This window comes from Telmatherina bonti (assembly GCF_933228915.1).
Source record: "Telmatherina bonti genome assembly, chromosome: 1".
NCBI lineage: Eukaryota > Metazoa > Chordata > Actinopteri > Atheriniformes > Telmatherinidae > Telmatherina > Telmatherina bonti.
In genome coordinates this window covers 11286456-11298870 of record NC_136619.1, presented here as the reverse complement: position 1 = coordinate 11298870, position 12415 = coordinate 11286456, and the positions used below count along the sequence as shown (strand labels likewise).

The 12415-nt window shown below is 40.7% G+C and overlaps 1 protein-coding gene across 1 annotated transcript in view; it reads right to left on the bottom strand.

Annotated features, from left to right (window-relative positions):
* Positions 1 to 524: 524 nt before the first annotated feature.
* The window catches only part of rhpn2 (rhophilin, Rho GTPase binding protein 2), a gene marked incomplete at its 5' end in the record, with an annotated part of 29058 nt that continues 17167 nt past the window's right edge, over positions 525 to 12415 (bottom strand). Inside the window, 12 exons of the mRNA XM_079241139.1 lie at positions 525 to 939; positions 1175 to 1330; positions 2953 to 3105; positions 4632 to 4708; positions 5117 to 5311; positions 5468 to 5587; positions 7047 to 7203; positions 7379 to 7566; positions 8938 to 9104; positions 10511 to 10635; positions 11009 to 11086; positions 11800 to 11875. Coding sequence (XP_079097265.1) covers positions 676 to 939; positions 1175 to 1330; positions 2953 to 3105; positions 4632 to 4708; positions 5117 to 5311; positions 5468 to 5587; positions 7047 to 7203; positions 7379 to 7566; positions 8938 to 9104; positions 10511 to 10635; positions 11009 to 11086; positions 11800 to 11875 — 1756 coding nt within the window. The 3' untranslated portion in view covers positions 525 to 675. The remainder of the gene's footprint in view (positions 940 to 1174; positions 1331 to 2952; positions 3106 to 4631; positions 4709 to 5116; positions 5312 to 5467; positions 5588 to 7046; positions 7204 to 7378; positions 7567 to 8937; positions 9105 to 10510; positions 10636 to 11008; positions 11087 to 11799; positions 11876 to 12415) is intronic.

Below are 12415 nucleotides of genomic sequence, written 5' to 3'. Positions count from 1 at the left end.
CAACAAATATCGTGTCCATGACTGAATCTTTGACATTTACAGCATGAAGGAGGCATGAACAGAGGATGGAACTGCAGCTCAGATATACTTTAATAAACAATGGAGCGAATTAAAGACGCGCCACAGCTAAATCACTGCCTTGCAGTCAGACAGAAAGTGGCGCTGGGTGTGTTGGCTTAACTTTATTTTCTCTCTCAGTTCATCTGAAGCTTTTTTTGTTTTTACTCTCAGGAATAAATACTGAGATGATAGAGTTACTGTGCTGTCTCAGTGCTGTGAGCATGTATAAATAGAGTGGCATGAGTATGTTTTCCCATGTTGCAGTTGTACTATGCTGTACACATACTGGCATGGCCCAGAAAGACCCCTCCCCCCCGCCACAACCTCTCCTCCCCTCCAATATGCTTGGTTTTCAGCTTACTTGAGATACAGAACCTATGTAACAGCATAGGCTCCGATGTGCAGCATGTAGATCAGCCACTTGTCACAGCAGCTGATCGCTACGTCATTGTTGTCATGGTGACTATAAGCTACACACACTACTTCAGATTATTCCAGTGGAAACACCAAATGGGACTGGCACAGTACCATAACCCGTCCAGTATAGGTACAGCAGAGTACTGTAATGAGCCATACAAGGTTCAGTTTGCACAACATGAACAGCCTGCAGGTAGCTCAGTAGAGGGCACTGTCATTGTAGGAACTGGAGCTGGGGAAGGTGGGACAGGGTTTGTTCCAGGGCAGAGCGCCAGAACGGTCCACCGTGGGAAGGCTGAGGGTGCTGGCACTCTTCATCTTGTTCTTCAGACCCCAGTTTATGAATGATGGTTTCTTGGTTACTTTGCGGGATTTGGGGTTTTTGTCTTCATCATTATGAGCCAGACAAATCATGGAGTAGGTCTTAGGCAAGTTTCCGCAGAAGGTGGCACTCTTGGTTGGCTGTGTGGACAGACAATTGTTTATCAGAGCAGCGTTCAGCGTACAGCATACAGTCTGAACAGATGTAAGAGGCCAGTCGGCCATTCAGTCACTGCTTAAATAGAACATTTATACTGACAGAAAACTACAGTTCTATCATTAGGTACTCAAATCTCAATGATTCTCGATCCGTTTTGCTGTCTAACAACTATTCTCACAGCACTTTGTGTGTGTTAAGTCATGCGGCAGGACTTACCATGGGTGGGTTGCTATCCATGATGCTAACCACCTTGATATCAATCCCCTCTTCGTTGACATCTTTCAGAAGTCGCATCACGTCGCTAACACCCATCCATTTGCAGTCGCTGTCACCCACAGCTATGATGTAATCCCCTTCTTTCAGACCATCGGCCTTGAAAAGACATGATAAAGGACATTTGTTATAGACACAAACATCTGCTACCGCATTGGACACTAAATATTCACAGCAACCGAATCATGTGTATTAGTTTCATTCAACAACCTGATAGACATCCATTACTTATGTAGCAATGGGGACGTCACCTGATGCACTGAGAAGTACCTCGCTCTATTTCTCTAATGAATTAATGTATAAATATATGATAATATTGCCGTCTCTGACTTTTTTCTCCTTTTTCCGCAGGTGTTCCTGAATAAGTGCAGTTGTACATGTTCTGTCTTTCCTGTCGTCTCCACCCCAACCAGTCGACTCCCTGAGTCGGGTTCTGCCGGAGGTTCTCTTCCTGTTAAAGGGGAGTTTTTTCCTTCCCACTGTCGCCACGTGCAGCTCAGGATGGGGGATTGGATCGAAGTCATGACTTAATGCAATCAGTTGGTTTTTATTATAGGATATGTATGAGTTGGCTCGAATTGATGTGTATGTAAAGTTCCCTGTGATAACACTGGTGTGAAGTGGCGCTATACAAATAAAGCTGAATTGAATATAGAAAAGATTGACATTTAGTATATTTAGTGTAACTATCCTTTATTTGCAACAGGTAAAACACATAGTTATGTGCATTTCCGTATACTTCTGTCAGATACCTGGATCCACATGAGAGTGATCTCTGGAGAACCAGACAGATCTAAACACGAATCCAGCTGACTGCAGAATTAAAAGTTAAGAGTCTGGCCTAGTTAAGCTTATGCAATGCTAATCTGTTTCTCTGCATAGCCTGTAGGGTCTAATAAGAGCCTGCTCTTTGTCAGCGCGTCTTAATAGGCTGTAAAGGATTGCAGAGTGTAAATACTCCCCAGTTCTTAATTAAATTAGTAGCCGGAGTGGCAGAGGTGGAGGAAGGGCGTGCTTCCCCACGTTTACTCTAAAATCCTCTTCAAGTTTAAGATATTTTTCAGATGTTCGTGAAACAGACAAGATTATTTAGATGTTTTGTTTTTTTTATCTATTACTTAGATGTTAATTTATTATTTAGATTATTATTTATCTATTATCTAGATTATTTAGATGTTTAAGTTGACTTGACTTTGTTCATATTAGACAGGAAATTAAAACCCCTCCTCTACTAGAATTACACCTGACACTTTGTTAGAGAAAAATAAAGATCAGAGTTTTATAATTATAATTGTTTTGTTTTTAATACCATTGTAAGTAAACATATTATGTGAATAAAATTCTGTGCTGTGAACATCCTGTACTTTGAAACAGCATCTGTGTGAGACTATTTTGTCAGTAGATACATAATTCAGGTTTTTTTGGGGGGGAGGGAAATCTGAGTATGACCTTACTAAAACAACGCGGTGAACTCCTTGCAAGATAAAATTAAGTTATGTTAGTCTGTCATTCCTGTTTTTAAAGGTTGATATGTTTTTATCCACTTATTAGGACAATTCACATTTATTTTAGCATTTACTGACTCTAAATCGTAACGTAGCACATAAAAACTCACACATACTGATTGGTAACATGGCATCAATGTGCAAAAACAAGCTTTTATCTTGGATGCAGAAAATTTCTTTCATGTCGTTATTGATAAAAAATACAGTTTAACTCACAGCAGCGGGACACAGGGAGTCCAATGAAACCACCTGGACCGGGGATTCTCCTTTCAGGGTAAAACCCAGGTCTCGGTCCTGTGAGCCGAGGCAAAGTCGCACTGTCCGTGGCGCTGTCCACCGCTGCTTGGCTGAAAAAAACGCCAGAGGGCCCTGAGGGGACACGGCGGGAGGACGCTGAGGTTAATGTGGATGCAGGTTTTATAGGTGGAAAGTGTATAATCCTGACGAGCTTGATTTGCTGAAATCTGAAACTCCAGTGTGACCTTGCTTGTGTCCTTGCCGACATGTTATTCATGGAAATGTAAACACTGTTGTTAAAGACAGAGTAACATGTAAACACAGTATCTCTGTCCATTTCAACACTGCAGTGCAGAGCTCCTGTAAATCTTCAAAAATGACTTAAATTCCTTCTAAGATCTGCCATAAAATACGTTGAGATTGTCTTGAAACTGCATAAATAAACAACTTATTTACAGAGTTCTGTCTAAAGTAAACGCATCTGTCCAGGATTACAGGGGTAGGATGGGTGAAGTACTGCAGGGCATGTAATGAAGGAGTGAAAGATGCTTGTGTTGTGATTCTGGGCTGCTTCCGGCCACTGGGCCATTACAGCTCAGCCTGTCTGCCTGCATAAACTCTGCAGAAACTGGGTGATGCTGCACGGCAATTAAAATAAAAACAACAGAATAAATACATGTTTAATAACTTCAGAATTTGCTGCATCAAAGTTTTTTGCTCTGCCCAAACAACTAAAAGTAGTAGAGATGTCCTGGGAGTTAATGTACTTCTGGTTACACTAAGTCTAATCACCTTATTAAATTCAAAGGTTTGTTGACTTTCTTTCCTCCTGCTATCTGTGGGAAAAACCCTGACAATCTGGTATCACACGGGGCTTCCAGTCTGGCCTGGTTAAACTCTTGCCACAGTGATTGTAAGGAGAGATAGTGCTGGATTTAGGTTTTCTCACATTGTTTTTCAGGTCTTGAGGGATTATAGCTTTGTTGCTTTGGATGTTAATGAAGAGCTGAGAGGGATTTTATATCAGGAATCAGTGGTTATTATTTTCAGAGCTGCTTTACACCTGATCCCTGGCAATGTCACTCTGTCTGACCCTTCGGAGACATCATAAGTCCAGCTGAATGTCTCTTTCAGAGAGTGCAAGGATTGTAGCGCCACGTCCCACCAACAACCACAGTAAAAAGAAAAGGGATATCACTTCATAAAAGACCTGAGAGAAACAAAAGTTCAGCATTGCATCATGATAAATGTAGAGGTAACCACCAAGGAAATTAATTACAACCTAATTTATAGAGTCAATGCTGATTTTTGCCGCTCTGCCTTATAAGAGCTTAACCATCATAAAGCTGGACCTGCACACCTCTGGACATGTTAGTGTTAGTGTTGCATGAGTTGATTCAGGTGAAAGTCCAGGAGGCTTTGGAAATAAGCACTTTATATGGACATGTGATTAAACGTGCCAAAGCTTCCAGGAGGCTCACCTGGGTTGGTTGTATTCATAAATGACACAAAACACTCTGGGCGTTAAAAAAAAAGTCCAATCTGAAGATCTAACCACAAATCCAGAGTGATTTTGTTTCACTTAAAGAATAAACCAGCCACCATGTACGGGGCAGAAAGAGCCAATGTGAGTGGAAAGATATTAGTAACCCACATACCAGCCGCTGGAAAAAGTCGATGACTTTCACCTTTGTAGTCACGGGAACCTCCATCTCTGCTTTGTGCTCTGTTTTAGCTTTGGAAGAACAGAGAGAAAGAAACAATGCCGTCACTCTCAGTGTTTACTGTCACAAGCACATATCGACTGCAGCCCAGCAGCGAAGCGGGCGGCAGTTTGCAGGGTAAACGTTACGTCATCTTTACTGGGAAAATAAACGTCACTTATCAAAGCTGCTTTTCCTACAGAAGCAGGTGTGGAGCGCAAGCCAGCAGTAGATGAATCAACATTTTCCTTAGACAAACATCCTAAACAAACACTTTTCATTTTTGGAAAGTCTTTTTGTGGAGACGTTGAGGTCAGCGGTTCAGTTTCTGTGGAAGATTAGCTTCCATCTCAGCAATTGTTCTCGTCTTCTGCATCCTGCGATTTCTCAAACTGGATTACACCCCCCCCACCCCCCATCACCCTCTTGAAGCGACTTACAGATGATGTCTGGGGCCTCCATGTAGTCCGTGAACTCCTCCTCGTTTTTAACCTCGCTGTACTTGTTGAGTGAGCGCTGGTGGCTGGCTTTCAAGATGTCCTGCAGGATGTCCATCTTGTTCAAGTGGTGACACAGAGCATAAACCCTCAGAGCCTCTTCGTGGCTGAAGATGGCCTGACGGATGTGGGCTTTACCTGGAGATTCAGTGTGAAAATGGATCATTAAAGAGAAGGAGGAGGGAATTTAACAACAGTGTGTGGAGAAGAAGAGCGACTGAAGTTGACATGGAGAGTCAGAACATGCTCGCAGCACGCGCTCGCTCATGCTGTTCTGTCCTGATTTTCCCTTACCGATGCGTTCACGTTCGTCCTTATTCTTCAGGATATCCAGAGGACTGCGTCCCTCTGGCAGCTCATCGTACACCTGTGATAATATCTTCTCCTGCTGGTCCTCGTCATCATTTGGACCCACTAAACACAAAACATTTATGTATCTGAATCCACTCATTCATTTAAAACTGTGCAAAAGGAGGAATTATCAGCAGAAATAACCTGTTCAGACCAGATGCATGTTTGCTTTTATGTTTTAAGTCTGATATATGAACATGATATCATCGTTAAAGGCTCAAACATTTTATTTACATACTGATAAATATGACGGGAATGGTGAACATTTTCATATAAAGAATGATTTATGGCCACTTCTGTGGTTTTATTTTCTGCTTTTAGTGGACAAATTTTTCCAGAAAGAGTTTTTTCTAAACAAACTTTCAGGAAATAAAATGCTTAAATGTTTAAATTTGGCTTTTATGGATGAACTTTTTTACATGAAAATCTTTAAAAGACAGAATTTCATGTATAAATTTTCTCCTTTATCTTTATATTTGCTGAGTTTAAAGGTGAATGAAATGCAATCAGAACTTTCTGGGAGTGTCTCTCATCTATTCTGCCTCTCAGAGACAGTACCGGCATTTATTTTCCAGGGTTCAGAGTTAATCTGTTTACTAAAACGATCTCCATTCAGTCCCCTCATCACAGGACTGTGGTTAATTACTTTATGTTGCTTGTCCACACAGGAATCTGTTAATGAGCTGCTTCCCTCTGCTCTTCAGAGAGCTGTGGTTACCCGCGTCGCAACTCCATATTCATTTATTTTTTTAATTTTATACATAATACATCTAGTCTTTCATCCAAGGTAGTTTAACTGGTCCCAGTCTCAAGTATGAAGAAAACACAGAATAAGAAACAGGAATTGGATTATACAACTAATAAAAGGCTGCAGTTGCATAATAAACCTTTTTCTTTCATGTAATGAGGTATCCAAATTAATCACCATGATCAAATAACTATTACAAATACAAAAGCAGCTGCAGCATTCCCATCAGTCAAGGGATGTTTTTTATGTTCAGCGACTAAACAAGCGTCTCCTCTTTCCTTTCCCTTGGCTCCGTCCGCCAGCTGATTATGCAGACAGCATGAAGAGGCTTCATCACTGCAATCCTCCAGCGTTTCAGCTCAGCTCTACTCACTCCAAACATCTCTTTTCCACGCATTGAATTTGCTTTTCTTTTTCGGTTTCTGTCCAAAGTTCTAGGAAACAAAGCTTCTGGGTGTGTGTGAGTCTGTGTGTGCCTCCTTAAATAGCTGTTATGTAATCGCATCGGGGCTGGCTGTGGTTCAGTACCGCTATTTGACACAAGCAGCCTAAACAGAAGTTTGAGGGAAGGATTGTGTATTCAGACATGTTCAAAACCAGGCAGCCGCAGTCCTTTAATACTCAACCTAGAATTAATTTACACCTCAACAGCCAAAGGTCAGGCTTAAAGCGCAGACTGGGTGCAACGATAATGAGAGAGTGGAGACCGTTAATGCAGTTTAATCTTGCGCAGTCGTCTTTTATACATGAAATGTGGATGAAAGCTTTTCTTACGCTCGTGGTCCAGCAGCGCTGAGGCTACAAAGTAATGTGCCATGGAGCGGTAGTGGTTGGTTTTCACTTGTGACATGGTGGACCAGAACAATGGCACATTGTCTTTGATCGGAGTCTGGATCATGGACTGGTGGACCTGGTCGTAGATTTCTGAGACCTGGCAGGAGGAAGATGATCATGTTACTACGGGAACATTAGGAGCACTTTTCAGGATAAAATCTAACCGTAGTGACACTTTTCCTTTCCTTTCAGTATATTCTTCCAAGTGTTAAGAAAAAGAAAAGTACTTAACATAATGCGAGGACTACATGTGTGACTTGGATGTTATCTACCTTTGCAGCCTCCTGGGCCATTTTCATCAGAGAGTCGAACTGGTTTCTGATCCCTGGCAGTGCGGTTTTCTCAAACAGGCACTCCTGAGCCTGAGCAAGCATCAGTCTGATCAGCATGCTGAGCATGGCTGGACTCATGTCGTAGCTGGGAGTGTGGGTGAAAGTCTCTTTAAGGTGGTTCAGGATACCTGAGGGAAAGGTTAGTAGTCAATGAGAGGTTCAGTTTCTCAGAAATTTCCGAGGATCTGGACTGTTTTTTTGCCCAGACTGTAAAAATAACTAGATATGCAAGAGTAGAGCCATGACAGAAGCCAGATTTCCAGGCTTCATGGTATAAAAAGGATCAACAAGTGGAACTAATCGACAGTCCGTATTAGCAATTAGTGAGAAAACGGCTTACAGTGGTATTACCATCCTCTTTGCATACAACAGCTTTCAAGCTTTTTAAATATTACATTTGTAATACTTTTTTAAGCTTCATAGGAAAAAAAAAAAAATCTTCATTCTCCGTCTCATCAGGATCATTCAAACACATTACAACCACTTCAAATCAGATCTTCTTAAGCTTAAGGAGGAAGAATTATATCTATAATTATGTACACCGAGTATATAGAAAGCTCGTGCCATCATAGAAAGAAGCCTGACAGCATAATTAAAAGTTAGCTGTATTTCAAGAGCCAAGTTGAATTAGTTCATTTAGAGGAGTCAAAGTTTCCTCATCCACAAACTGAACGATGCTTTGATCCATTTTACAGATGGTCCAGATGTCTCCAATATTCTAGTTATGGCTTTTTATAGCTATCGAACTATTCAGTGGTAGGAGAAAGAGCTTAACTCGCAAATCAGTGCCTCCACTTCCTTAATACGGAGCTTTTTTTCTTTTAATGCTCACTGGAAGCAGTCATTGTCTATATTCCAGCTTCTCATCTCTCAGACTAAAAGATGGAAACAGAAAGCGTTGAACAACTTACTAACAGAGCTCCTCCTTGCTGGTCTTTAGCTACAATAGTTGTTCCTCCAACATATCTTTGTGGCGTTTATACGCTCTCTTCTGTTAGTTCACCGCTGAACAATATAATTGTTCTGCTTTTTACAAGCCAAATATATATGTCAAAGAAACAAAGCTGAAGCCATGTTCAGAGCTGTAATTATTCTGCAACGCTGCCAAGTCATAATTCTTCTTCGACTTGTTTGAGCTTCCTGAAAACCTTTGAGAAGCTACTTTGTATCATTGGTGCTTTTAGTAGTTCAGCAATATGACAAGGTTTAAATATCCCTCGTGGAACAAAAGTCAGACTGAAAGTGATGGCTTTGTTTGTTGTGGTGCCATTTTTCTGTCACTGTTTTATTAGAGAGACAAATTACTTATATGATGCATTAATAAAACTTTTTATGGGAACTTCTTTATGGAAGGTTCCATTATATTTCATCTTATATTTCAGATTTGATTCATGATTAAAAGGCGACACTTTCCATCACAGCGGCGCAGATTAAAGCAAAAAAAGTCTTTGATTTATAGAATAGCAGCAACAATACTCATCACTTCTGTCTCTGCATACCTGCAGCTTTCTGAAAGGACGAGATGGCCTCCTCCAGGCCGACTGTCGTCTGTCGGTCACTGCGGGTGCCGATCTGAGAGTAAAGAGCAGCCATGTTGAAGAGGATGCTGGCCTTCTCTAGAGACAGGTTCTGCTGGCATAACGGCACTCCAGTGAAGGAATCGTACCTGCAGGACAGATGTTGGAGCCGTCACCATTGACATCTGTTAATATAAACTACCGGATTAAAAATGTGATTATGTAAAGTCAAAGCAAAGACAAACGCTGTAAAAATTAAGACACATGTGAATGAAGTAGCTGAAGTCAGAGGAAAAGACATTTTTGAGGTTTTACACGTTACAGGCACCGAAGATCCAAGTTTTAAATGCACAACTTTTAGTTTCTCAGTTTTCTCTTCTTGACATCTGCTGAAGTCGGATGCATCTCCGTCACGGCAGACTAGGAGATGTTTTCCAGTAGAGGTGGGAAAATCGAATTTAAAAAAAAAAAAAAAAAAAAAATCAATTTAAAATCAAAAGTCGGGATTTTTTTGAATCACAATTTTAAAATGATTTTTTTGTTTTAAAAAAATTTTTTTCATAAAAAAAAAAAATAAAAAAATCCATTGTTGAGTTTTTGTCATTTTTTATTGTTTTTATTGATTACTCCTGATTAAAATCAAGACAAACAGTCTCTTTTTTTTGTTGTTTTTAATCTACAAAAAACAATATTGAAGAATTGTGAGAATCACAATTTAAAATTGAATCGGCGCCAAAAAAAAAAAAAAAAAAAAAAAAAAAAATCGAAATTGAATCAAATTGGGACGAAAGCATATCATCACAGGTCTATTTTCCAGGATCATTTTTTTACTATATTGCTTAAAATCCTCTTTAAACCAATAACTATCAATTAATTTATTTGTCTAACACGAAACTAAAAAAGTTTTGTCATCTGTGGAACTGACAAGACTGAAAAAACCCCATCCAACCACTTTTAACCACTCGCACATCACAATCAACTGCTCTTTGTGTAAAAACGTAGCTTGTTCAAACATTTTTCCAGGATCTCCTCCCCTGCAGACACTTTTGCTGAATGTTAAGCAGATTTCTAACCAGCTGAACCTGCTGCTGATGTACTAAACTTAGCACTAATCTGACAACCACAGCATACAGGAAGTTTGCTCAGTGCCTCCCTGGGTATAAAATATGGAAAGTATTTCCACGGGAAGCTTTTGTTTGATGTTGTAGATAAAGAAATCGCTTCTTAAAATGTTTATAATCTCCTTAATTTGAAAAATGCCACATGAAAGTTATGAATGAACAGCTGCCACTAGAGAAGTCCAGCTGATCTGTGATAAATGACCTCAATGAACATTTGTGTTTTAAGACACTGAATGCCTCTGAAACTTATAGAAACCAAGTTAGAGCAAAGTTTTATCATTTTCTTTACTTCCAACCCCGACAGTCTAATGGTTTCTTTGAAGCGGTGATGAAGCCAAGGTAATATTCTTCTGATTGTTAGATAACATTTTATTTTTTAGACAGGTTGGTCTTCTGTCCAGCAGCTCACTGGGAAGAAGCAGTAATAACTGTACCAGGTGAAGAAGATGCCAGTCTGGCGGGTCGGGGAGAAGAACCGGCTCTCTATCAGAGGAAGATGGCTGTAATATTTCGCAAGGAGCTCCACCCCGTTCTCGTTTCGACTCGGTGTTCTGCATGCCTGAGAAACAACAGAAAACAGATCTGGTATGGTCTGGAGATACTTTTAGTCCTGAAGACGTCGATGCTCTTCTTCAGACGTGATCATTTGACTGAGTTTTGTTTCACTAAGTTTCCACCTATAAAGGTAAAAATGACAGAGAGGTTAGCAGACTTCTGCTGTGTGCTGCTCAAACTACGACCTGAAGACTTGGATTCTTACTATTCAGCATTTTTTGTCTGTACTTACTGCTTTTTAAGTGATTTATAAATAAAGTTTGGTTTATAAAGTATGAGGCGAGTGTGAGAAGTCTTTAACTGTGATACTACATCAGCTCCTAAATGAGATGAAGGACTTCATGGTGCTTTGTGTGGGACCGAAACAAACACACTACCTGTCGCAGGTCCATCAAGTCAGCAATTTCATCTTCAAAACTCCTCCCGTCTTCACTGTAGTGCTCCAAGATGAAGTCCTACCGAAACAGAAGAAAATACTAAATACCACTTTTATTTTATTTTATTTTTTTTTTTTTTTTGACACATTTCGGTCACCGGCTGGCTTCTCACCACAGCTCCATTCTGTCAAATAAACTCTGAACTGCAACAAAAACAAACTAACAAGCCGGTTGGAGAAAACTGATTTTATTTCCCAACCAGCCAAACACACACCTGGCCATTAAAAGTGACAGATGGAGCAGCGATTGTAACGTCAGAAAATGTCTGCTGGCGAACCAGAAGAGGAAGTGCTGGGACGTAAACACAGGACTCGGTTTGATGATAACCTTTCTAGTCATGATAATTACCAACCCACATTTTGTGCAGTTTTAAGACCATAGTTACGTGACAGCCGGGTAAACATACAAAAGCCTGCCAAAGTATTGAACTTTAGTTCCTGCCAAATTAAGCGTATTTTGAAAGGACATAACACGAGTTTACGAGGTGAAAACAATACCAGCTTAGCTTCTCCAGCTAGTTAATAATGCAGCGGCAGGTGAGCAGGGTGTAGACGCTCTGACCCAAATACTTAATGACGAGACTCATTTTAAATCCACGTGCAAACAGTGCCGACTAATGTGGGTCATGTGTGAGCTACAGAAATTCATATCCCTGCTTACCCCTGAAAAACACAAGAATTTAAAGTCTTAACCGATGAGCCAAACCTGCAATGTAGAACTTTCTGATGTACCTTAAAAGGAGTAGAGAAGTCCACTTCTTTTGTCTCCTTTAGACCCAGAGCGATGAGGGGAATGTTGGCCGTTTCCCTGTAAGCAAAACAGAAAGGCAAACAGACATATCAGGACCAGTCATCTTATGATCAACATGATACGTATGAGCTTTGCTCACAGGTGTGACGGCAGCAGAGACCATACATCTGACAGCATGTGCTTTCCTAACCACAAAGATCTGCAGTAATCCACGCGGATACATCCACAGGTTTGATGACGAAAAGCAACTTGTAGTAAAACCAAGCTTTATGTGACATGTGCAGGACGCAGCCTGAAGCCCAGAGCAACAGCGCTGTCGACAGAGAAAGTTGACATTCTTGTGTCATGTCTGCTGCGGTTTCATAGTGGAGAAGTCAGGATTAGGCAGATGGTGCAGTAAACACTCTGCAGGAGTTGGGATTTAAAGGTGAACACGGGCCTCATGTCCTTGTGGACTGAAGGCCACACAGCTCCGTATTAAATCAGTCATTCTGGAGTTGCAGCTTAACTCCAGGAACGAAGCAATCGTCTTCTGCCCAGTTGCTTTCTACCTTTTCAGCCCAGTTTAACAAGTAGCGGCTGCCGCGAAGTCCTTCT